The sequence below is a fragment of the Periophthalmus magnuspinnatus genome, chromosome 4 (assembly GCF_009829125.3).
Source record: "Periophthalmus magnuspinnatus isolate fPerMag1 chromosome 4, fPerMag1.2.pri, whole genome shotgun sequence".
NCBI classification, from domain to species: domain Eukaryota; kingdom Metazoa; phylum Chordata; class Actinopteri; order Gobiiformes; family Gobiidae; genus Periophthalmus; species Periophthalmus magnuspinnatus.
In genome coordinates, this window is record NC_047129.1 from 29,686,014 (window position 1) to 29,711,900 (window position 25,887).

At 39.6% G+C, this 25,887-nt stretch overlaps 1 protein-coding gene across 1 annotated transcript in view; it reads left to right on the plus strand.

Annotated features, from left to right (window-relative positions):
• The window catches only part of LOC117369904 (complement factor H-like), a 40,214-nt gene that overhangs the window by 13,325 nt on the left and 1,002 nt on the right, over positions 1-25,887 (plus strand). Inside the window, exons 12-26 of the mRNA XM_055221553.1 lie at positions 2,953-3,120; positions 3,194-3,355; positions 4,728-4,925; positions 5,397-5,582; positions 9,502-9,588; positions 11,590-11,763; positions 12,538-12,643; positions 13,415-13,491; positions 14,440-14,631; positions 15,679-15,831; positions 18,117-18,293; positions 18,865-19,057; positions 22,918-23,003; positions 23,082-23,261; positions 24,036-24,230. Coding sequence (XP_055077528.1) covers positions 2,953-3,120; positions 3,194-3,355; positions 4,728-4,925; positions 5,397-5,582; positions 9,502-9,588; positions 11,590-11,763; positions 12,538-12,643; positions 13,415-13,491; positions 14,440-14,631; positions 15,679-15,831; positions 18,117-18,293; positions 18,865-19,057; positions 22,918-23,003; positions 23,082-23,261; positions 24,036-24,230 — 2,334 coding nt within the window. The remainder of the gene's footprint in view (positions 1-2,952; positions 3,121-3,193; positions 3,356-4,727; positions 4,926-5,396; positions 5,583-9,501; positions 9,589-11,589; positions 11,764-12,537; positions 12,644-13,414; positions 13,492-14,439; positions 14,632-15,678; positions 15,832-18,116; positions 18,294-18,864; positions 19,058-22,917; positions 23,004-23,081; positions 23,262-24,035; positions 24,231-25,887) is intronic.

Sequence of the window (25,887 nt, forward strand, 5' to 3'; positions counted from 1 at the left end):
GCTTAGTGTAGCACTTTGTAAGCCAAAAGTTAATAATTTCTTGATCCATCCACCATTTCTCATTCATGGCCACAACAACGGAAGGGGATTTAATTTTTTGTCATGTATTTTTGTTTGAAAATGATCATGGGTGGCAACTTTGATCCATCTCCACAACATGACAGCACAACTGTGAAGTGTGATTTCTCATGACCAGTTGTCACTATATTTACGCTCTTTTGTCCTTTCTCTGTGACACTTCGGCCCATGGGGATGTCAAACGTAAGGGAGACCTCGTCCATGTTAATATGATCTGTTTCAGTTACTTGCTTTTCAAAGAAGTCACAGAAACTGTCGACCTTGGCTGGAAATCTGCTGGAAGTTTTTGGGACGTCGTTGTCCTAGCTTTGACAGAGAGGTGGTTGTGCTGCATGAAGCAGTAACACCAAGAAGGTCCTCCTGCAAAGTCATTTCATATATTCATCTCCTTGGCAATTACCTGGGCTTGGAGGTGTAACTGCCTGCTAATCGCGGGCTAAAAGCTAAATAAGAATAACCTCTGCTTTTCGCCAATCCCTCAGAAGTTTCTCATTCACTCCAAACTTTCTTTCTGCTGCTCCATTACCGTTTTTGGCTGCATATTTTACTGCTTGCAGCTTGTAATTTACAGAATACAATTTTTGTCTTAAATTACTGTAAAGTTGGAATTTAAAATTTTCATTGGTACAAGAGTAGTAGATACTGGTACACAAACTTAGAGTGCCCTGATGGTTACATCGCCCCTCCCCCCAAAATCAGTGACTGAGTAATACTACTCCACTCATTCCAATGAGAGCATTTCAGACATTGTCTTTATTGTCTTTTTTGTTCAGTATGATATGGGGAGTATGTGTACCAAATTTCAATGGTCTATGACAAAGTCATTTTTTCATCCCAGTTGACAAAAAACCCATGTATTTTAATGAGAAATATCAGGCGTTGCCATGGTAACCTACTTGCAAATAGAGGTATGTTCTCACTGGCTTTTTCATTCAGTATGGTAATAGGGATGTCCATGCCAAATTTCAAATGTTTTTGACAAAGTCATTTTTTTGGGGGGGTCCCATTAAAAATTTCAAGGAATGGAATATCTCAGCTATGTAAATGTTCTATTATTTCATTCAGATGATTATTGTGACCAAAATGTTTATTAATGCAAGGCAATAGGACAGTGCGTGTTTGAGATATGCTTAATTTAATACTAACACCACCTAAAAACACCATTTTTGTTTACATGTTGGCCAAACCCACATTTTATGACTTACCAAAATCCAAGAGAGTAGCCCATAATCCCACATGGGTCTAGTTCATTGTGACCATTTTGCAAGTTTCTTGAATGAAAATCTACGGCGTAAAAAATCCAAATGTGAGAGTTAAAATTTAAAAAAAATTGGTTTCTGCCCACAATGGCCGACTTCCTGTAGGGTTTAGGGTGGGGGTCATAATATAATTTTTTTACTTGACTTGACATGTTCTATGTTTGTATCAAATTTCATTTGTCTACAATGAAAAAGGTCTCTCATTGCCGTAATGCATTTTGATTTTGGAGGTGGTGCTATTTTGAAAGATTTTTTTTTTTTTGCACATGAAAATACAAAATTTTTCACCAACCTTGAATTTTAGGCCATAGTTGGATTAGTGTAGAGCATCTATTTAGTCTACAACAAAGTGCAGTACTCTGAACTCCATTCATTTCAATGGCACATTTATTATGTTTCCACGGTAACATAGCTGCAGATGGAGGTATGTTGTTATTGGCTTTTTTGATCAGTATGTCAAGGAGGATGTATGTGCCAAATTTCAAATGTCTAGGTCAAACTTTGTAAAAAAAAAAAAAATGCATTCAAGTTTTAGGGGGCGCTACCGGGTCATTTTTCAATATTTTTATAAACAGAGGTCAAAAAAAATTTTTTTTTACACCAGTCTTAAATTTTGGGTGCAATAAAATTGACTTGTTGTTAACATTCAGAGGGTCAAAAGTGGCTTCAATCTGGCCACCAAAATAATAAAGAATAATAATAATAATGGAATTTTTTTCCCACAGATTATTTTTCTCCTAAACCAGAACAGCAAGAGTCATGTGACTTTCTCACATTGTGCCCAATCACAAATACAGCCCCAGTGAATTTTTTCATAAGTCCACAACAAATAGATTGTCTTCTACAAATTTTTGAAAATAAAATTTGAAGAGGGCGCTAGAGAGACACTTTGTGAGATAATAATATGATGTGCATATCATTGCGTTCAGCTCACAAATGTGCATAAACGCTGTATTAGCGTTTTCCCAACAAAAAATGTGTGAAAGAGAAATATTTGATTGAAATATTCCAAATATTGTGATTTTGTTGAAAATTTACCATGACCACACCCAAAGTCATATTCAAAATGTAATTGATAATCTTTAATCACACATGGGTTTAGTGGGATTTGTCCAAATTTGAAGTGTTTGTGATGAAAACTGTGCGAGGAGATGTCCTGAATGCGAGGGTGTGCACTTTTGTCATTCCCGGGTTTGATCCAATATGGCCGACTTCCTGTACATTTTAGGGCGGGGCCATAATATCATTTTTGTCATGTCCTGATATGTTCTATTTTTTTATGTGAGTTTAAAATTTTTACGTTGATTTTTTTCCGAGTCGGGCTCCCATTGGCGCCATGAATATCAAAGTTTGAGGTGGCGCTACCGAGTCATCTTTCATTTTTTTCTCGGGGTCTTTTGTGACAATTAGAGCTCGTCGAGTTCTAATTTTAGACACCACTCACTGGCATGTCGAGGCGTGTTTACTACTTGATTTTTGCCATTTTCCGGGTTTCGGACGTGGTTTTAATGAGTCCCTCGCCGGGACGTTGTCCCAGGCTCGGGCCTAATGATAGTAATTATGTTTTAGTGAAATGGTAAGTCTAACACACACTTTGTGTATTGTGTTTCTGTAGGGCAGCCATGTACAACACAGCCCAGCCTTAAAAATGGAGAGATGCTTGATCCCCCAAGCGACGTATATGAGGATGGTGACACTGTACCGTTCAGATGCATTGGTGAAACTGACACCTTTACAATGACCTGTAACTCTGGAGTGTGGAAGCACGAAAAAACATGTAAAGGTATCTAAAATGCTTTGTAATGTGAGACTAATCACACTGTTCCTCATATGTCCAAACCCCACTCCTTCTCCAGAACCAACTGCATGTCCTAGAGCTGAGATCCTCCATGGATTTTCACATGAATACCAAAACAAGCTGTACTACACCTGTTTGCCTAAATTTAAACTGCTCGGTAAAGGATGGTGGGACGTAGCCTCGTGTGAGAGGGGCAGATGGAACACCCAAGAATGTATTGGTAATGTTTTCATTTTTAGTTTTAATAGCAAAATATGATTGGATGATTGGATTTTGATTTATAAAATGACCAAAACTTTTCATACTAATGGTAGGCAGATTACAACATTTTATGAAGATATTAAAGATACGCAAAAATAAATGCATAAATAAATGAAACTTGTAAAGTTCAAAATAAGATATATTAGGTAAGGGTAAACTGAGTAGTACTTAGTCTCTCCCTTCATCAGCTCAGTTGTCTCAGTTGTCATCTCTGAACCAAAACAACAGGCCAATCAGAATATGCTAATGAAGTTAGATCATCCATTAGGGACATGAAACTTTATGCAGAATATGGCTGCAAATGAAGATATTACAAACTAAAATGGAAAAAAAGACTGTAGCTGTATATTTTCAGCACCAAAAATACATCATATCGCTTCACTATTGTCATCAGGAGAACCAAAATATTATGTTTTGTCAGTATTGCCAACTTCACTGGCTGTGTTTACATCCACCTTACATCTGATGTCAGTAATCTGATTTCTGATTGTTCAGACCTGTGCAGGTTTTGACAAGGAGAATTACTCAAAAAAATAATAATGTGGAGAAGTTTATTTACCATCAATACAAGATGAGACATGAAACCTCTAGACCACGTGTGTCAAACTCAAGGCCCGGGGGCCAAATGCAGCCCGCCATGTAATTTTATGTGGCCCGTGACACAGAAAATTTAAATGTATGACTGTCTTAAAATGTCAGTTTATCAGGAGTTACACAGTTACACAGACATATTTTTTATATCTTTGCAAATTTGAGACGAACCATTTTCCCAATGTGGCCCTCTGTGAAACTGAGTTTGACACCCCTGCTCTAGGCATTATGATAGTGTTGTCCATTCCATTCTATAGTCTATAGTATAGGGAGTATTATACTTCTGATGATGCAGGCTAAGATAACAAGTACTGAGCTGGCAGTGAGAGAGCCCTCAGTACAGCACAGTAATGGAGTGTAAAGTTTGCTTTGCTGGAGAGGTAGAGCTGGGTGTCATCCATGTAGAAGTGGATATGGTGTTTCCGGAAAATGTGACAGAAGGGGAGAGGGCACCTGAACAGCAGGGGGCCAAGGACAGAACCTTGGGGAACACTGGTGGTGATGGGGAATGGATGAGAGGGGAAATACTGGAGTTGAATGAACTGGGTGGGGTCAGAAAGATAAGAGTGAAACCAGGAGAGTGCCAGTGACGCCCATAGAAGAGTCGGTGAAGAAGGATGGAATGAGAGATGGTGTCGGGTTATCTAATTATTCTAGTTATCTAATTTCTACATGCACATGTACCCAGTGTTCCTCTATTCTGAAATACTGTATTGTTTATGTTTCATTTTGATCTGCAGATAACACGGATTGTGGGCCAGTTCCTCATATCCCAAATCTGAATGTGACGGACGAAGTTCAGAGATTCCAGGATGGAGATACGTTCCCGATTCATTGTGAGGCTGGATACCAGAACCTCCACAAAAACCTAAAAGAGCTGACCTGCACAGAAGGGGAATGGAGCTACAATATGGTGGATCTGAACAGCATTTGCACACGTAAGTCAAACTTAATGAAAGTAAAGTTCATGTGACATTAACAGCCAGATTAAAAAGGAAAAGCATTTTACTTTTTTAGACTTTGGCTTAAAAGTGCATTATGTAACATTTCTGGTGGAGGCTCTGCCACCTGCTTGCTTTACCTAAAATGTTGCACTGTATGGCATTAAAATGATGTGTCTCCATGGAGAAAAGAAGGTGGTGTTTATACACCAAGTTAAAGGTCAGATCTGTGCAGAGTTGACCCCACTCACATTGAGAATATTTTTCAAGGTATATTTTAGATTAAAGAAATACCTAATTGAATAAATGCAATATCTCTATTTTTCATGCCATAATGTGGAACATTTCTGGCAAAATAGTTGCATTTTCATAGACAGAAGCTACATCTTTATTGTGTTTACTGTGATCCGACTACTCTAGATTATCGGTTAACCAAATCATTTTGACATTTCCTCTTCTTTGTTTTAGCTCTTGCAGAGCCATGCGGCCCACCTGATCAAGTGAACGATGCTTTGATTTTGGCTCCGTCTATGGATGAGTACCCATCGGGTACTGTACTTAATTACACGTGTCGGCATAATTACATTATGAAAGGAAATCGCACTACTGAATGCAAAAATGGGAAGTGGCTCCAGGAGAGCATCAGTTGTAATGGTTTGTATTGTCAAAGCGTATTTGATATATATTTGATATATTCTAAAGTGTATGTGTGTGTGTGGGGGGGGGGTGTGTGTGTGTGTGGGGGTGTGTGTGTGTGTGTGTGTGCATATATGTGTGTGTTTTACACATCCTAAAATGTGACTTGAATTGTCTAATAAATGACATAATTATTTGTCTTTTTGTCTTCCAGCTCCACACGATACACAGAATGGAGATTGAATGGGACTTACAGAACATTTCTGATGTTGATACAATTTGATTTCAGATAAACTCTTTTTTGTAAAGGAATTACATTGAAGTACATAGAACAGTTTAAACATCAATTTAAGAAAATAAAGCTGTTTTCACATATTTGTAGCTCTCAAATAATCACTGTTGTGTAGACAAGCTTTGGCCCTTGTTTAAAGTGTGGTTGCTAGGTGAGAGTTTTGTGGTTTTACCACATATGTCATATCTGCTGCCATGTCCAAACAGGAAGTAAAATAGTAAACTTCACTAACATTGTAAACATATTACGTAAAACTGACATCAAAAACATTCCCAGAGTTGTATTTTGCTATATTCTGCTTATGTCACTTATCTAAAGTTGTTGTCTCAGAGCATTTCCAATTTGGCCAGTTTTGTTGCATCGCAGGTAAAAATCTCGACTGCTCCAGTGTCCATAAACCAGAGGTCTAACTTGTCATATTCACTTTAAGTACAGTACATGCTGAAATGTTTCATGTTGATTAAAGACAAAAGTATTCTGATGATTTCTGGTACTGTTTCTTATTCTTTTTGTTACATGTCCTACTCAGAGTCGGAGCTCTGTATAAAGACTACAGACCTCAGAGATTACAATTAGATCTAATACTGATACATGCCATTGTCAGAGTGATTAACAATTTAATACAGATATTTTCAATGGTAAAAAGTGCTTTAAATGTCACATTTAATGTAATCTAGTTTAATACAATACATTTGCCGCAAACTCAAACCTTATGAATGAGTCAGATTTTATAAATGAAGAAAGATCGCATAAATACTGTGCTGGTTTGACTTGGATACGATTTTTTGATGTATCTGGGACAAAGTTATTTGAAAGTGTCCAAATAAAAGTTTAAATAATAAAAAGGCTCAGTATTGGCATATTTTATTATTTTCTAAAGTCTACATTTCACTGGAATGTTTTGAAGCTATGACATTCATGAGTGGACCTCTTCCTAGCATAGACAGAAGGAAGATGAACACATTTATCCGGCTGTTTCACATGGCTGTTCAACGAATGTGTAGCCAGAGGACTGCACTACATTGAGAACTTTGATCTATTTTAGAAATGAGAGGACCTGTTCAAGGGAAATGACCCACACCTGAGCAGAGGTGGAGTAAGAGTGCTGACGGAGAACCTCCTCCACGCTCTGAGACACCGGCCTGTACAGGGTCCTGGGCCAGTGACAGAAAAGAGAGATGAGAGATGCATTCCTGCTGCACCAACCAGAGACCAAGCCAATGTGTCAGCACCACCAGCAGCACCACCATTTACCCAAGTGAAGGATCCATCTCCAACGTCAGTTCCCCCAGGGCCCTCATCACAGGCCTTGAACCAACAGAAGTTGGTTCACTCATTAGAAGTAGGTATTTCAAAAATATTATATTTTTATTATTATATTTTATTTATTATATTATATTTCAAATGTCTGTGTCTTTTTTGACCTGTCTGTTATTCCCAAACCAGCGGCTGGTCCTGCAGTTGTTCAGAGGAAAAGTGCCATGGAGGAATGATGACTCGGTCAGGGCACAAAAAAGGGAATGGCGAGCGAGAATAACGCAGTATTCTTTAATGACTTGCTACATTTGTCTCTCCCTTTTAAAAACTGGACTCTTACTCAGAACTAGAGCTGCATGAGTTGACGCCTAACCCTCCAGTTAGGACTGACTGGAAAAAAATTACTTTACAGAAGAAAAACATGTCGGCTATTATTGCTGTAGCCTATATAATATTTTAAAACAAACTAATATTTATCTACATTAGCCTGTGTTTGATGATTGATAATAAAACTTACGCACGTAATGGGTACAATTAACCTATAACCTGACGCCCCTTTGAGCCACATTAGCCAGTTACAACCATTTGCCACAGTAAACAGAGCCAAAAAGAAGTGATTTGGAGACAGAAGATGATGTATTATTTTGTTTTGAAAGAATGAACTGCAGCTGGTTCATTATGTCAGTTTTAAGCATGTTTTTCACTAAGATAAAGCTGCATTTATTGACATATTTTTACAGTGTATGTAATGATTGCGGGTGCTCGGTGGGGACGGTTTCTACAACTCCAAGTTTGGTTTTTGATTTAAGCTGCTGTGGGTTTTGGAGCTGCTTTTTCCTGCTGATTTAACGTAGCCAAATACTGTCATTACTGAACTTGATTATATGTGTGAGAGTGAGAGAAAGAACTTTTGTTGGACAAACATTTATGATTATAAATTGGGGTAAAATATTTTATTATTTTAATAAATCAGATGAAATAGAAAAGAATAATTAGGCAATGCATGTTTTTTAGAGTTTCTGTCCTGATGACCAGCTACAAACGCAGTGGGCAGGTTACGGGAAAGGCCCGCCTGGAATTCTGTGCAAACACACAAAACACACAATCAATCTTTTCATGTACTTTATTTACTTTATTTGCTTTGATGACTGATAACAGCTTTGGACTTTGCAAGAACAGTCCACATTTGACCCCTGAGAAATCATAGGCAGTGGACTGGAGGCCCAGGGCCAATTCACGTTTAGGCCCTACATATAATGTAAGCCTTTTTTTTTTTTGTGGTAATTTTTAAATATTTACAGTTTTTTCCTTGTTGTTCTTTGGATGCACATGTCTCATATATGAACTAAAAAGTTCAACTGAAACAGTTCCAAACCTGCTGTGAACATTTTTGAAACTACCGCAGCTGCAGGGCCCCTCCCACTCAGTGTGCACTTTTGGACTAGTCCATTCTAACATGAAACGGGGGAATTCGAGAGATAAAAATGGATTTGACGGTCAGGTACAATTTTGATGGTGTTTTCTGGTTTAAAAGTAAACTAATATCAAATGGGTCAGTCTGGCCCCCTGTCCCCATGCCCTTTGTGGCATCTCTAGCTCTGCCAAACGTGATCGTGCAATCAGATTTGTTTTTTTCCCATGTGAAACAAGGAGCTCATTGGTCACCTATCATGTTTACATGTTTACATTTATTTAGAAAATATCAAATGGGCCTGTGGCTTCAGCCATTGGTGGCCCCAAAGGGCAACTGATTGGGGCCCCCTCCAGGTTCAGGGGCCCTATGCGGGCACCTACTCTTCCCTAATGGTAGCACCGCCTCTGATCATAAGTGGATAAAAATGTTTCTTTTTTAAACTTTTGTTGATGCTGCAGTCTCCAATCCAACCTCTACCTACAGTATGTCATCAACACCAAACATTCCATCCCAAATGCACGGACAGTTTATCCCTCCATTGACTATGTCAATGGAGGGATGTTTAGCCGTTACCATGGTAACAAAATGCACAGATTAGCAAACACTGCCTGACAGGTTTTTAGACAGTCTGAAGAAAACTAAACAGACTTAAACAAATGCTACAATGTATCAGTGAAATAGATTTTGATCTCCATGAGACATGGAGCATTGCCTGTTTGAGACCTTTCGATTTAACTCATCTAAACATGTTAATTAAACAAAAACAATCATATTTGACCACAATCATCAAAGTTAGCCTTTTTACTTATGAAGAAAACAGTGCCAAATCGGCTAAGGTTCCATATTGGGAAATGACACCTCCGCCAGAAAAGTTACATAGTGCACCTTTAATTTAGTTTATAAAGTGCTTTCTGGCCCTTTAAGAGCACTGGGACCTGGAGCTAATGTAAACTGCTCACAGCTTATACTTGTGTAATCTGCAGGGAGAAGGTCGTTCAACATGGACCTCTCTGCATCTGCTCTGCTGCTGCTGATCGGGAGCACTGTGGTTTCAGCACAAGGTAAGATTTTTAAGAATATATTCATAATAGCAACATAACTTTGTCACCATTTATTTATTTATAAACAGTATTTATTCAATTTGAGCAGTTTATTGTTAAAAATACCTCGAGAAAAGCAGTGGCCATTTTCACCAGCATTTACACGATTCCGTTGTTGGTTTTGTTGTTCTAGTTTAACATGGTTTCTTTGGTTCTCATATTTTTCATTGCAACATGTGGCAAAGTTTTTACATTTTCATTCTTTTATGTCTTTCATATGGAATGTTTTTATGATCTACTTATTTGAAAAGCTCCTTTAACAGGTCAAACGGGTCCATTTGGCAGAAGGGCCTAACCCAGTTTCCAAAAAATGGAGAAATATTGAGTAACTTGTGGGCTGTTTTTCTATAACCAATAAAAATAAGTCATTCCAAAGAAGGGTCACATCTTTGCCTGGAATGTTACACAGTATGGCATTGAACCTATGTCTCTTTCTCGCATTTATTTTAGCCGTTTTATTGCTAAAAATACCTTGAGAAACATGCCTTCTTGCTGTGAGTGGATTTGCCTCTCCACAGCTCTGACCTCTAACATTTTCCTTGTCGAGATGGGGGGTTCTAAGGACAGGGGGCGCTCTGGGACACTTCTCCATTTGCTTGTTTTCTGATGGTTAATCTGCTCGTCTGTTACTGATGATTTTCTAACTTTCTGCTGGTTAAATCAATGATACTGTTAAAAGTCCTATATTATGCAAAATGGACTCGTTTGAGCTTTAAGCCATGTGATAATGTCGTTACCTCCTCAAAAACAGACCTGGAGTTGTGTTTTGTTTCATTCACACATGTTTGAGTCACACTTTATTATTAGTCTGTCTATATCTCCGAAGCTCAAAATGTTCTGTTCCACTCTGTGATGTCATGAACCAGTAGTTTTCAGGTTAACAGCTCCTTTTACCTTTAGTTCAGCAGAAATTGGCAGTTCCAGGGTTGAAATCATCCAAATCACATGTGTCAAACTCAAGGCCCGGGGGCCAAATGTGGCCCACCACGTCATTTTATGTGGGCCGCGAGAAGATAAAGTCATCAAATTAGTCTATACTGTTTTAATGTGTGCATTGACCATAAATTAATGAGATTTTCCCAACAAGTGGAGCTGAGAAATATTCGCAAATAATCATCCCAAAATGTTCAGGAAGAGGCAAATTGTCAGGCATGGAAGGCAGTTTCAAGAAAGATGTTAGGGTGAATACAAGTTTATGTTTTAAGAAGAAAAACCTGTATGTTTTTGTGTAATGACGCGGGGCTGGTTGTGAAAGAGTACAATCTACGTTGACATTTTGACACCAAACACGGAGCCAGGTTTGCAAGAAAAACAACAAATTGTCCAATAATTAAAAGTCTGTTTTTGAGGCAGTGCTGAAGGTCTGTGAGCAGGTTTGCCCCGACCAGATACACACTTTTAAAAATGTCAGATATACGCAGTTAGACAGACATGTAATATTTGCGACTTGAATAAGTAATAAATACAGAAACAGTTACTTGACAAGTTATAAAGTAGATACATTTATTTTATGTGACATTTGTTTACATTTAGTGACATTTATCCTGCCGCACAGTTACATCTGGCCCATTTTGTTAATGTGACCCTTCACTAGAATCATTTGCATCAGGGGCGTCAAACTCATTTCCACTGAGGGTGTACACTTCCTGTATCACCACATGACATCACGAGGTGTTTGCAAGAAAAACTGAGCCTAAATATGCAGCGTTTCTGTGTTAAACATGTGTGAATGAAACAAAACACAACTCCAGGTCTGACACATTATAACATAGATCAGAAAATAGTGTATTCTGAGCCCTTTAAGTCCTAAAAGGCGACTGCTGGTGTAATTTTAGGCTTGTCTCCATGGAGATGCATACGTTTAACGGTCTACTGCAGAACATTGTGCTTAAAATAGTTCAGCACAGTAAATCCATTGTTGATTTTGTGAAACCAGTTTAACATTGTTACCATGTTGGTCAGAGTGCACGCAGCTCCCCAATGTTCCAAACGCCAAAGTGGTGGACCGTAAGACCTCGTACCAGAAGGGAGACTCTGTAAGTTTCAACTGCGACACAGGCTTCATTTCTGGACGTCAGATCAGATTCTTGTGCTCTGACAGCGGCTGGACACCTGCACCCGGGGGAGTCTGCAGACGTGAGTCCGATCTGTGTAAACTGTGAACCGTGGTGATGTTTACATGCACGGCAAAGATCTGATATTTGGAGTTATCAGATTATTACTGTTCATGCATTAATAAAACACAAACTAAAGCGCGTAGGACCGGATTCTCTTGTTTTAACTTCGTACCTGTTGTAAAATCAAGAAAGAATTTGCAAAGAAAGGTAGAAAAAACGTGTTGAAAATGACAGGAAGTAGAGTTCTTCTGACAAATACTGATGACGTCGCGCTAGGGAGAGTTTTATCCAAAAGTTAAGTACAATATAGAAGCAAGAAACAGTATAACAGTAAAAGTATGTACAGTTTTATCTTTGAATGGTTTAACGGTGCACTACAAGCCACAAACGATGAATTTACCTTATCAAAAGTGTTTTATTTAATAAGTTGGTAAATATTGGCTGCAGTCTAAGGGCTTCTATTCTCCGTGTACGCCTTGTTCTCCTGCCGATCCCTCCAAATTCGCCCGTTTAACCGCAACCCTGTGACGCCACGCTCAACGTCTTTATACAGTCTATGGTTTTGAAAATGTTTGCAAAAAAAAGGACAAAATAATGTGAAACAAACAGCTACTCTAAAAATCCGCCGATTAACCGACACGTCACCAGGTGTTTTTGCTGATCAGAGTTCTTTTGTGCTGTAAACATACGCCAAATCAGATCTAATTATTGCGTAATCTGATTATTCTGGTTAACTGACTTTTACTGGCCATGTAAATTTACCCAGTGTCTTAACTAACTTTGGTGTTTCCAGTAAAACCGTGCCCACTTCCAGAAGACATTCCCAATGGATACTATCTGATGAGCATTGGGGATGAATTTGCTTTTGGGACGACTATTAAGTATATTTGTAATGAAGGGTACGTCAGACCAAGAAACCTCCTGTTTTTTTCCTTTCTCAGTGTTCTTACATGTTATTATTGTAAAAATGTAAAGATCTGCCACAGTCTAATAACAAATTTAAAACGCCACACTTCTGCTGAATATTTAGTCTGTAAAATAGACTGTATATATAAACGGAAATCGCTAACCTGCTAGAAGCCGCGTTCTAAACAGGAAATGATCATGAGCGCGCTACCGGCTCCATCGACTCTGGCTCCAATTCACTTTACACGAAAAAACTGTGGCCCCTCTCTCTGTAACGCCTCGTCATTTTGGCCTTAACATGTTCGTATTAGCCCACTCTACATATTCCTGGTATTGTTATTTCGCCCCTATACCTGCTAGTCTCGACCAGCTTTATTTGACCGGAGCTGAACGCTGTGGGTGATGTCGTTTTGGCTAAATATTATTGGCTTATTATGGAAAGTTGTGACTTCATCAAACACCCAGGAATAGGGAAAACTAGCTCTCGCCTCAATATGGGACTAACATCATCACATCATCATCACATTTCCAGGTTTGTTTTGATTCGTTGCCTTGCCATTGGTCAGATCATTGGTGAATAATGTGGTTTCAATGTCCACAGCTTGGATTGATGATTTTAGCACTTCTGTCTTGTCGAACAGTTTCGCCTCCCCGCCACGTGATCCAATTGTTAGAAAAATGTTAGAAAAATATGAAATGTTTATTAACTAAAGTATGAACAAAGCAATCTCCATTTTAATGATTGTTCTTATTCATTATTGCAGGTATCAAATGGGCAGCAAAGAAGACACTCGGACCTGTTTACTCGATGGTTGGTCAAACCATGTACCTGTATGTGAACGTAAGTACAAAAACACAGAGCTAATGCAAAGTTACAAGAGTCCAGAGCCCAAAACTGAGGGGTCACAGTCACAACCAAATGCACATATAACATGAAACTTATTCTTTATTGAAAAACCTGTATATTAATCACAAACTTGGATCTGACGAGAAAGAGCTGGTGAAATGATTTGTGCTCTCAAAAAAAGTCTCTCACACTTTAAATTACAGTCACAAACTAGCTAGCATTAGCCAACAGCTTTTCTAGTTAGTTACTCACACCATTTTTGTTGAAAATCAAACATTTAAACAGGACAAAGCTTGTACTGATCACAGGATCCTGAAAATATGTTGTTTAAATCTATTTTGGATTGAGTTTAAACCATCAGACTGTATAAAGAAGTGGATTAACGGAGTGTGGCGTCAGCGAGGCTAGCAGTTAGAGCGGCGAATTTGGAGCCGACTTCCATATTAGGAATTTCGTCCACGAGTATCATAGCAACCAAAGAGCCAATCTGGTGCAAAGCTGTGGAAGATAACGGCGCTTCCCCCCTGGACCGCTGATTTAGCAGAGGGCGGGCTCTTAGGAACGCTGTCAATCAAACCTGTGGCTAATGCTAGCAGGAGTGACCTCAGGGAAAGAAGGCAGCTGATTTGTCTGTTATAAATGTTCATATCTTAATTTACTGACAAAATAGCTAAATAAAAATACCAGGTTCATGTCGAGTGGGTCAATATAAACATTTTAAGACCAAAACGATGAGCCTGACAGCAGCAGTTATGGAGAGAGGGGTGATAGTTTTCAAATGTAAAGTCAACTTAAGTCAGATTCGATGGAGCCGACCATAGAGATACATGTAAACACCCCGTCATGGTGTCACAGCAAAGTAACAATACTACCACTATGGGAGTCAAGAGTATTAGAAGGAAACAAACTACCAAACATTAGATTTACCTTTTTTTTTTTCAGCATTGAGTTGTGACGTCCCACCTCAAACACCAGGGGTCACTGTAAAGGGTTTGCCCAGCGAAGGGGAGTACATTCTGCCCGACCGCTTCCTCAGCTTTAGCTGTGACTCTCCGGACTCCACTCTGAACGGCTCTGCTACTCTGATCTGCGGCAAAAACGGACAATGGGACCACCCTTTCCCCAACTGTCTAGGTAAATGTCAGAAGTCATGTGAACGTGTCCATTTTCTTTATAGAGTTGTTAAGTTCTGATGTCACTTCCAGGTCCAACCCAAGCTTTGTTTTTGTTCTTTATTCATACCTTTCAAAGCATATGTTTAACCTCAAATTGTATCAAATGTGTAAATAATGTGGCAATAAACTAATGATAAATAACTAACCACCAGTCACCTCTCACGCTAACTTTGTGTCACAGTTATAACCTTAGATCAGGGGTGTCAAACTCAATTTCACCGAGGGCCACATCAGCAAAATGGTTTGTCTCAAATTTGCAAAGATATAAAAAAAAAAAGTCTGTGTAACTGCGTAACTCCTGATAAACTGACATTTTAAGATCATACATTTAAATTTAACTTGTCGCGGGCCACATAAAATGACATGGTGGGCCGGATTTGGTCCCCGGGCCTTGAGTTTGACACATACATGCTTATAGCCTTGTTAGCTTTAAGCGACTGCAATCTCTTTATAACGTGAGATGTGTTGTGGCAAAAAACAAAAAAAGTGGAAATTGTAAACCTGTTCATTTTTTTTTCAATCCTGGAAGTGACATCACACTTAACAACTCTATAGAGCTTATGAGGGAACACCAATGAACGACTGTTACCGTGGGCATCTGGCAGGTTTGAAGCAAGTACGCAAAATATCCATAGAGATGCTTTACCAAAACTACCGCAATAAAAATCAAAGGAACGTGGAACAACCCGATAGAATACTTTTGAATGAACGCTCTGTTTAGTATTTAGCATCTTAAAATCTCCATTGGTGTGACATTCGGTAAACACAATAATGAGTTCTACTGTGCAATGTTTTGGATATTCAAGGATTAAACCGAACCTAATCCACGACTGAAACAAAACGGCTTCTTCTCTGATGTTGGACTCATGAACACCTTAGAGACTTAACTTACTTAACTCAAGAGAGGGACAGTTTTCTGGCCCTCTTTTGTTTTTCTTCCATCGCATACAAAAAGTGGAGGATTACTTTTTTCATTTTTCCCAATATTATGATCTGTTGTTTTCAGATCTGTGTACCCTTCCTTCCTCTAACCCTAACATGAAGGTTACGGTGCCTGCTGGACACTCGGTCACAGTGGAGTGTGTGAGGGACGGCAGCTCCACACAGCTGCAGTGTCTCCGGTCTGGACAGTGGAGCTCCACCTTCCCCACCTGCACCAGTAAGTGATGTGGTTCATACCCTTCACACTTGTCCTGGTTTAGTGCTGGTTTAAGTCCAGTTTAGTCCTGATGTAGACATGTTTTGATCCTCTTCTAGTCCTGGATTAATCCTAGTCTAGTTCAGGTTTAGTCTTAGTTTAGTTCAAATTTTGAAGTGGTAAATGTTAAATGAAGATATAATTGATATATTGTTATTATATTTATATTTTATTATGCATGCATTTATTATTTTATTCCGTGTGCAGTTTGTACTCATATGAATCTTAAGGTGAACCCTCTGCCTTACCTTTTTTCAGCCAGAATATGGAAATGTATTAATTTTGTAAAGGTTGTTAGGGCCAAGTCTGTGATTGCTGTTAGTGGCACTTTGACGACACAGCGTCAGAACTAGTCTATACACACACACTTTGCACCTGTGGGTCATCATAAAAGGACAAAGAGAAAAACGTGACAGTGGGGCTGCAAACACACAAGGCACGCCGCTCCTTCACGCATCGCTCCTCTGCTCCAACCTCCGCTTGGTTCCAGTGTGCACACATGGAAAAGCTTCCAAAGCTGCAGTGACCATGAGTGGGAAGAGGGTGAATGCTACAGAAGCTGTCATTCACCTCTGCTGTGACCTGCCGTAGTGAGTGCACAGCAGCAGAACGTAATATTTATTTCGGACAATTTTGCTGTGCATGCTCCTCAAAATTCCTCTGTGTGCTCCATGTGGCACACGTGGCTATGTTTGCCGACCCCTGGTATATATTATCCATCCATTCTCTTTTACTTTATCTGGAGCTGGGTTGTGGAGCCAACAGTCTAAGTAGGGATCCCCAGACCCGCTCTCCTCTCCACACACTTACTCCAGCTCTCTCAGGGGGATCCCCAGGCGTTCCCAGGCCAGCAGACAGATATAGTCCCTCCAGCGTGTCCTGGGTTTTCCCCCTGTGACTCCGCCCAGTGGCCATGTTTAGAACACCTCTCTAGGGAGGCATCCGGAACAGATGCCTGAGCCACCTCAGCTGCTCCTCTCGGTGTGGAGGAGCAGTGGCTCTACTCCGAGCTCTTCACGTGTGACTGAGCTCCTCACCCTATCGCCAGATAAACGTCCAGCAACCCTGTGGAGGAAACTCATTTCGACCACTTGTACCTGCGATCTTGTCTTTTCGGTCATTACCCAAAGCTCATGACCATAGGTGAGGGTTAGGAACGTAAACTGACCAGTAAATCGAGAGCTTTGCCTTTGGACTCAGCTCCTTCTTTACCACAACATTCCGATACATCACTGCAGACGCTGCACAAACAACATGCTATATACATGATTTGATTCAGTGGATCATGGAGTGCTCTTGAAGCATCTGAAGCATACTGGATTTGACAATCTTACATGTCATTGGTTACAAAATGATCTTTCAAACAGAGCCCACGCAGTAGTAGCTGATGGGTTTAAATACATTTTTATTTAGCTTAAATCAAAAGAGTGCCCCAAGGCTTAATTTTGGGCCTGCTACTTATTATATTGAACTAACTGGCAGCAATTTAAGAGAAAGTCTCATACATTTATATGCAAATCATGCTGTTTTGTATGCAAGTGCTCCCTCTGCAGATCAGGTGCAGAAAGATTTTAATGAAATCCAAAATTCCCACAAAAATCTAAATTATTATTGAATGCAAATAAACAAAGTATATTTTTCTTTTACAGATCAGAATTTTGGCTTGACAAAAACTTATCCTTTCAAATACATATCTCAGAATTATGTAACAATCCAACAATTAAAACTAGCATTTTATTAAAGAAACACATCTTGTATCCCATTGAATTGCAGAAAAAAAAAGCTCAAGCAACCTTAATATCTGTAATCGATGTTGGAGTTATAATATACATGCAGACTTCTAATTTGAAACCTTTTAGAAACTCATTCAGCACTTTGCTTCCCAACAGTGTACCATGATGGGTTTTTAATTCATCACCTATGAAAAAGTACACTGTATGAAAAAGTAGGTTGGCCATCACTATCTGTTAGAATAGAACAACACTGTACAAAATGTATTTATTAGGGACTACTTGACAGACGGCCTGAATATCTCACTTGCTTGTTCAACTTTGATACGGGAACTTTTAATACAAGCTCTCATGATTGTCTACATCTAAAAACTGGCTCTTCCCGTCGAGATTTAGCAACACTGTCAACGAAATAGCACAAAATAGCACAAACTATTCATGCTGTTTGCGTTACCTTCAACACCTTTGCTTCATTTTTTTAATTGATTGATTATTTGAGGTCTGTTTCTCTTTCAGACACTAAGAATTGTGGACCTCCACCTCCTTTGGAAAATGGAGACTTCCTTGCTTCTGGTCAAACGTTTAGGCAGAATTCACGGGTTAGATACCAATGTCAAGCCGTATACGTAATGGAAGGAGAGCCGTACAAAACCTGCCTCAACGGAGAATGGACCGGGGAAATCAAATGTCTCAGTAAGACATGTGTTTACTCTCCAACATCAGGCATTGTAATTTAAGAGCTGTGATTTTTTTCTAATTTTCTCTAATTGTCATTGATAAGCTTGGGGAATTTAAGGCTCTTTGCCCAACTATTTGTATTTGTAGAACACTTCAATTTGTAGTCTAATATTTATTATGCTTCAAAAGTAGAATTACAGACACACACATGCACACACAGCCCTCCTCTGGCTCATGTCGCACATACAGTGTGAGCAGGTCAGTGTATACAACCACTGCTCTGTACAGTAAACACACTCCCATCATGAGCTTCATTTGAGATTCAATCAGAGAGTGTGAGTTTAATTTGGAACATTTCAAATTGTTCAAAATCACAGTGTAAGCCCAGCTTTAACTACCCCAAAGCATTTTCCCAAACTTAACCATTTCCCTAAGCCTAACCTTAATCATAACCCTTTTTCAAACTTAAAATAAATAAACTTCATCTCCTGAAATGACCAATCGCAGCAGACCGTCTCTCCTGACCCGACATTCTACGATTAAACAAAACATGATCTAACTGGATGTTTTGTGTTCTCCCTAACAGAACCCTGCACAGTGAATCCAGACCTAATGGGACCAAATAATCTTCGATTCAAACATGGATCAAAACAAAAGCTGTACGCCCCCCATAACGATCACATCACATTTACCTGCATAGATGGAACTTACCCTGTCGGCAGTGAGGGAATGCGACGAATCTGTGAAGACGGAGTGATGCGCCTTCCAACATGTGCTTAAGTGATGATTATGATTTACATTCAGCATGTATGGATTCCTGTTAAATACCATTTACAAAAGTACATTTTAAATGTGCACTACATTTCTATTGAGGGATCCACTAACATGGAGATGTCATCGCTTTGCCTAGAGTGTTAAAAAATGTATGGCATTATATATATCTTACATCTATTCAATTAAAGTTGTTTTATGCAGTTGTTCAGAGGAGACACATAAATGATAAAACAGGTGCACTGTTCATGGAAATGATACACTTTAAAAATGCCTCATGTTCTAATGTTGATGATTTGTTGATCTTTGACTTTGAGTGTTTTAAATATTGTGGACACCATTGCCCGATGAAGGTTAAAATGGTTAAAGATAAGCAGAAAGCGCCATGGAGGAATGATGACTCGGTCAGGGCACAGAAAAGTGCCGGAGGGCCAAGCGGGTGTGGTGCAAGTCAAAGCTCCAGGTTCATTATGAGATTTACAGAGAAAAGATGCACATGTACAACCACAGTTTATGTAGAACAAGGGAGAGGTATTTTTCTGACATTTTTGGAAGTAGTAGTAATAACTCTCGTGTCCTGTTTGCAGCAGTAAACAGATTAACAAATCCTGCAGCTCCACTGCCGTTAGAACTAATTTCCACATCTAAGTACAATGAGTTTGCAGTGTTCTTTAATGACAAGGTTCAGGGCATTAAAAATGACATCAATTACACAACACATATAACACCCTGTAGACACTTAGAGCTGACTCACTTTGCACCTGTAACTGACAAAACTGTCCAAGAGATCGTCACCAGACTGAGTTCTTCTACATGCTGCCTCCATGTGTTACACACTACATTTCTAAAGTCTGTGCTCAACAGTTTGCTGTCACCACTCGCTTGTATATTTAACATGTCCCTTCAATCTGGAACATTCTCAAGAGCTTTTGAAAACAGCAGTTATCAAGCCTCTCCTAAAGAAGAGCAGTCTTGATGGTACAATACTGAATAATTACCGACCACTCTCAATCTGCTGTTTTTTGGAAAAAGTTGTTCACCAACAGCTTATTAACTTCCTCCAAATGAACAACTCCTTTGATGTTTTCCAGTCAGGTTTTAGACCCACCACAGCACTGAGACTGAGGCTCTTATCAAAGAGACAAATGACATGACAGCACTGATGCAGGCAAAGTCTCAGTCTTGATCCTGTTAGATCTGAGTTCTGCCTTTGACGCTGTGGATCATGGGATCCTCTTACAGAGACTGGAGGACTGGGAGGGCATCTGTGGTACGGGACTAAACTGGTTCAAGTTCTATCTAGAAAACAGGGAGTACTTTGTTGAAATTGTAAAATGTGTCTCAGATAAAATGTCCCTGACCTGTGGTGTGCCCCAGGGGTCAATCCTGGGACCCCTGCTGTTCAATCTCTACATGCTGCCGTTAGGCCAGTTAATACGCAGCAATAATGTGTCTTACCACAACTCTGCAGATGACACTCAGATCTATGTCTCACTGGGAAAACAACTTTCTTCTGCTAAACTCAGACAAGACTAAAGTCATCATCTTTGTCCCACAGAAACATAGAGAAAGTGTCAGCGTCACCTCCAGTCTCTCTCTCTAAAACCTTCAAATCAGGCTAGAAATCCAGTGGTAATAATGGACTCAGACTTGAACTTTAACAGCCACATCAAATCAATAACATTTGCATTTTTTTACTATCTAAAAACATTGCAAAAATGAAAGGTAAATTGTCAAAACCAGACTTGGAGAGATTTATCCGTGCATTTGTCTCCAGTAGGTTAGACGACTGTAACTCCCAAACGAGCCTTAACACAGCTGCAGTACATCCAGAACGCTGCTGCTCAGGTCCTGACTAGAACCAGTAAGTATGAGCACATAAGTCCTGTGCTCAGGTCTCTGGCTCCTGTGGCTCAGAGAATAGACTTTAAAGCAGCTCTGTGTGAACAAGTCTCTCCATGGCCTAGGCCCAAAGAACATCTCCAACATGTTAGAGCCACATGAACCATCTCACACTCTGAAGACTTCAGGGACCGGCCTCCTGCTGGTGTCCAGAGTCAGGACTGAACATGGGGAATCAGCGTTTAAGTTTTATGCAGCTAAAACCTGGAACAGTCTTCATGAAAATGTGAGACAGGCCTCTACTCTGACAATGTTTAAATCCAGGCTCAAAACAGTTCTGTTTATCTGTGCATACGACTGAAAGGTTTTTATTCTGCACTCATTAATTTTATGATGATTATTTGTGATTATTTATGTTTTGATTTGTGTGATTTTAATGTCTTTCTTATTCTGTAAAGCACTTTCAATTACTTTGTGTACAAATTGTGCTATACAAATAAACTTAAACCTTGCCGTTATGCTAAAAAAAACCCCAACATGCTAAAAACATGCTTTCATAATGGAGCCACCTCTCCACTGATCTGACCTGTATCTTGGCCTGCTGGTGTTACCTGCTTGTTTCAATGGAGAAAGATACAGTGGCTTGCAAAAGTATTCATCCCCCTGGAACTTTTCGCAAATTTTGTCATTGTCAAGTCACAACTACAAATTTAAATTTTTTTAAATTTGCATTTTATGTGAATAAGTAACACAGAACGGTACATAAGTGTGAAGTAGAAAGAAAATTATACATCATTTCCAGATGAAAAAAACCCCCCAAAAAAAACAACAAAACAAAACACTGAAATGTGCAGCGTGCAAAAGTATTCAGTCCCCCTCAGTCAGTACTTTGTGGAACTGCCTTTTACTGCAATTACAGCTGCGAGTCTTTTGAGGTATGTCTCCACCAGCTTTGCAAACCTACAGACTGAAATTTTGTGTTGTTTGTGAACTGCAGTTTTCAGATCTTGCCACAGATTCTCAATTGGATTTAGGTCCAGACTTTAACTGGACCATTCAACACATAAATATGTTTTGCTTTAAATCATTCCATTGTCGCTTTGGCTTTATGTTTAGGATCGTTGTCCTGCTGGAGGGTGAACCTCTGCCCCAGTCTCAAGTCTTTTGAGACTGGGGGGGGGGGGACTCCAACAGGTTTTCTTCCAAGATTGCCCTGTATTTAGCTCCATCCATCTTCCCACCAACGCTGACCAGCTTCCCTGTTCCAGCTGAAGAAAAGCCACATTTTTTTTCTCTGACCTGTTTGGTGTGCTCCTTTGACTTTATTTTGTGGTGTGCGCCCCAAACACTCTCTTAAACTTCTGTGGCCTTCGCAGCACAGCTGCATTTAGACTGAGACAAGATTACACACAGGTGGACTCTTTTTAGTCATTAGGTCAAGATTCAGTCTTTCCAAAATCATCAGGCAACTTCTAAAAGCAGTTGGTTGCATTCAAGAAAAAGGGGCCTGAATACTTTTGCACACTGAACTTACATACATTCACTTTACATTTTTATTTAAAAAAAAAATAAAAAATGGATCTTGTAAAATATTTCCTTCCACTTCACACTTGTGTGCCATTTTGTGTTGCTCAGTCACATAAAATGCTAAGAAAATGTATTTAAATTTGTGGTTGTGACGTGACAATATGTGAAAAAGTTCCAGGGGGATGAATATTTTTGTAAGCCACTGTACGTTTACTGTGGAACATTCAACACCTGTATGGAGACCTTCCACCAGAGAAGTTGCATGGTGCCTCTTTATAGATTATGTATTATTTTAACTACTAAAGGACAGTTAACACAAACCTTTATTTGTCCGACAATGTAGCCCCTAAATTGTTTTAACCCAGCTGTGTTTGGGGAAATAACATAGACCAAGATGGAAAAGACGTGAGGGTTTCAATAAGACACAATGACCTTTACAAAGTATTGATTGGCAGGTTATTAAATAAACCCTGAACAGGGACAGTAAACTATTCCAAAGTTTAGAGTCCAAAGCAGCGATGAAGCCGACTGTGATTTTGATGCTGTTTCTATGGAGCTTTGTGGAGTTCACTTCAACACTAAAAGGTACGGAACATTTGAATCTGTCGACCAAAGTGTTTTTAGAGTGTTACTCGCTCACATGAGGCTGGTTTTGTCTTTTAGAGTGTTCAAAGTTGCCTTCTGTTCAACATGCATTTGTATTGGACGAATACAAAAAGGCAGAATACCAAGAGGGAGATGTGATTTACTTCTGCTGTGATCCTGGGTTCACGACTGGCCTGAACACCACCTACATCTGCACAGAGCACGGCTGGAGAGCTGCCACCATCGGCCAGTGCATCGGTGAGCTCAGAGTACAATACAGTGTTTCCCAAACAGGGGGACATGAACGCTTAGTAAAGAGAATGTAAAATCTGTTCATAAAAGAAGGTCAAGTGGAATAGTACTGCAGTGTAAATGTTGATTGTATTAAAATGTATAAGCCTGAAGTGGAACTAAACATCTAAACTCCGCCCACAACCACATTTCAAATAGAGCTGCTAAACTGGAGAAAGTCTGGAGGATTAAAGGGGAGAGTGAAGAGGAGGAGAGGCGGGGTCTGGAGGACTAAAGGGCAGAGTTTACAGTTCAGTAAAAACAGTTAATAAAGTGTTTAGTTCCACTAAAACAAAGGCAGAGTTGAAGTGATGAATTGTTTAATGGATGTAACAACAACATACACATGTTTAACACAAACTGCTGCATATTTAGGTCTTTTCTGAAACAGAAAACACTCTGTTGAATCGTGTGATGTCATCTGGTAATACAGGAAGTGCTCCACTTTGTTTTTAAACATCTTTACTAGAATCATTTGCATAATTTTAGCCCTGGAAGTGCCAGTCTGACAGTAAAAAGGTCACTACCACTTCATGACATCACAAGGTGGAACAGAGCATTTTAAACTTTGTAAATGTAGACTGACTAATAATAAAGGGTGACTCAAACATGTTTGAATGAAAGAACACAGCTCCAGGTCTGTTTATAAGGAGATAACATGGCTGACAGCTCACAAGAGTCAGTTTTACATAATACAGGAGCTTTGAAGCACAGGCCTGATCTGTCATCCTGTTTTCACAGAGGACTCTTTTCCTGTGCTTCTGGGCTGCACTCCCCCTCCACCTGTCACCAACGGATATGTGCTGCAAAATACAACTTTAATGTACGGAAATGGACAGATTGCCACATACCAGTGTAATAGTCGCTACAAGCCGAGTGGAGGATCCTTTAAAATCTGCAACAATGGACAATGGACAGGTGACGTCCAGTGCATTGGTAAGTCACAGAGGTGAGGACGTGCGACTCAAGATTTGGACTCGAGTCAGACTTGAGTCTCTGTTCTGATGACTTGAAAGTTGACTTGATAAATGGACTCAGTCTTAGGACTCGACTTGGACTTGAAGGCCTGTGACTCGGGACTTGACTTGAGTCCTGTGAGCTGAGATGAATTTATGATTCTCCTGTTTTTAGAAAAAAACAAAAACAAAACTGTTTTCTATATAGTTGATACATTCTGTGCTTTATTTTCCAGGAACAAACTGTTCTCATGTCCCTCCCCACTCACACACAATCTATTTGTTACCAAAGATGTAACAATAACTGAAATACTGTAATCGACAAATTTCTTACAATAATACAACAAATAAAAAGAACAACATGGACTATGATCCTCTGTTCCATTTCAGAGCAGATTGCATGAAGAAATAACTGTTATTAAGCACTTTTAAATCTGAATTATCTTATCTTATTATACCAGTCTTGACAAGACATTTAAAAATTAAAAGTTACCATATCTACAATATCTACAATTCTGTCAGCCTCTCCAAAATATTGCAATAATTACTGTACCGTTAGATTTGGATATTGTTACATCACTATTTGATACAATGATAAATATGGATGTGGGCACTGCTGACATGGGTGGTCCTTCCTCGGACTCATCATTTGCAGGAGGATCCGTAAGGGGCTGGTGAGGAGAGATATGGGTGGCATTCGAGGGCAGAGGCCTCAACAACTGGATCTCTGGATATGGGAACTGATTCTTGGGACATAGATCGTCACATCACTGGGCGGGAAGGAGGCTGAGCCTGTTCAGGAGGTTGAGCTTTAACAATTAGATATACTCAGCCTCACCTCCGCACACAGCTTGAGCTCTAGAACCCAACTCCTTGAGGGGTTGGACTGCACTTCTCTGGCATTGTCTGCGGAGAAGTCTGGGCTGGTACGGGATTGTTTATTGCCCCACAGCTCAGCCGCCACATATTAGAATTCACCCCAGTGAACAAGTAGGTTGCAATGCAGAGTACCCAGCCTTTATGGAGTCAGTGGGAGGGACTAGACACTACACCAACCGGGGCCTCTGTTGTTCTACTGGGAGACTTCTGTGCCCATGCGCACAACCGAAGTGACACCTGGAGAGGGGAAGACCTCCCTGTTTTGTTATTGGACTTCACTGCTAGTCAATTTTCCCATAATAAATAACATGTTCAAGCACAAGGGTGTCCATCAGTGCACGTATCAAACATTTGGTCATTTTAAAACAAAGGACAAGAAAAACTGGATAGATTGGTGCCACTAATGCACTTTAATAATCTGGTGATAAACATTTATGCTCACACTTGCTCCTGTTTTAAATGGACCTATGTAGTTCTTTGTTGTTGTTTTGTTTTTTTGTTTCTTTTTGTTTTTGGATTGTTCTGTATTTTAACAGGGCGCTCATGAAAAAGAGCCTGATTGCTCTCCCTGTATAAATGAAATGAAATATATAAATGGGCATAGCTAGCACATACTGCTACCGCTGTGTTTGAAATAGGAAATGAGCATGGACATGATTCGGTTCCATTAGCTCTGGCTCCAATTCACTTTCTATTAAAAATCATTTACACTCTCTCAGTAACCGCTGCTGTGAGCCGTGCCATTTTGGTTTTAAAAT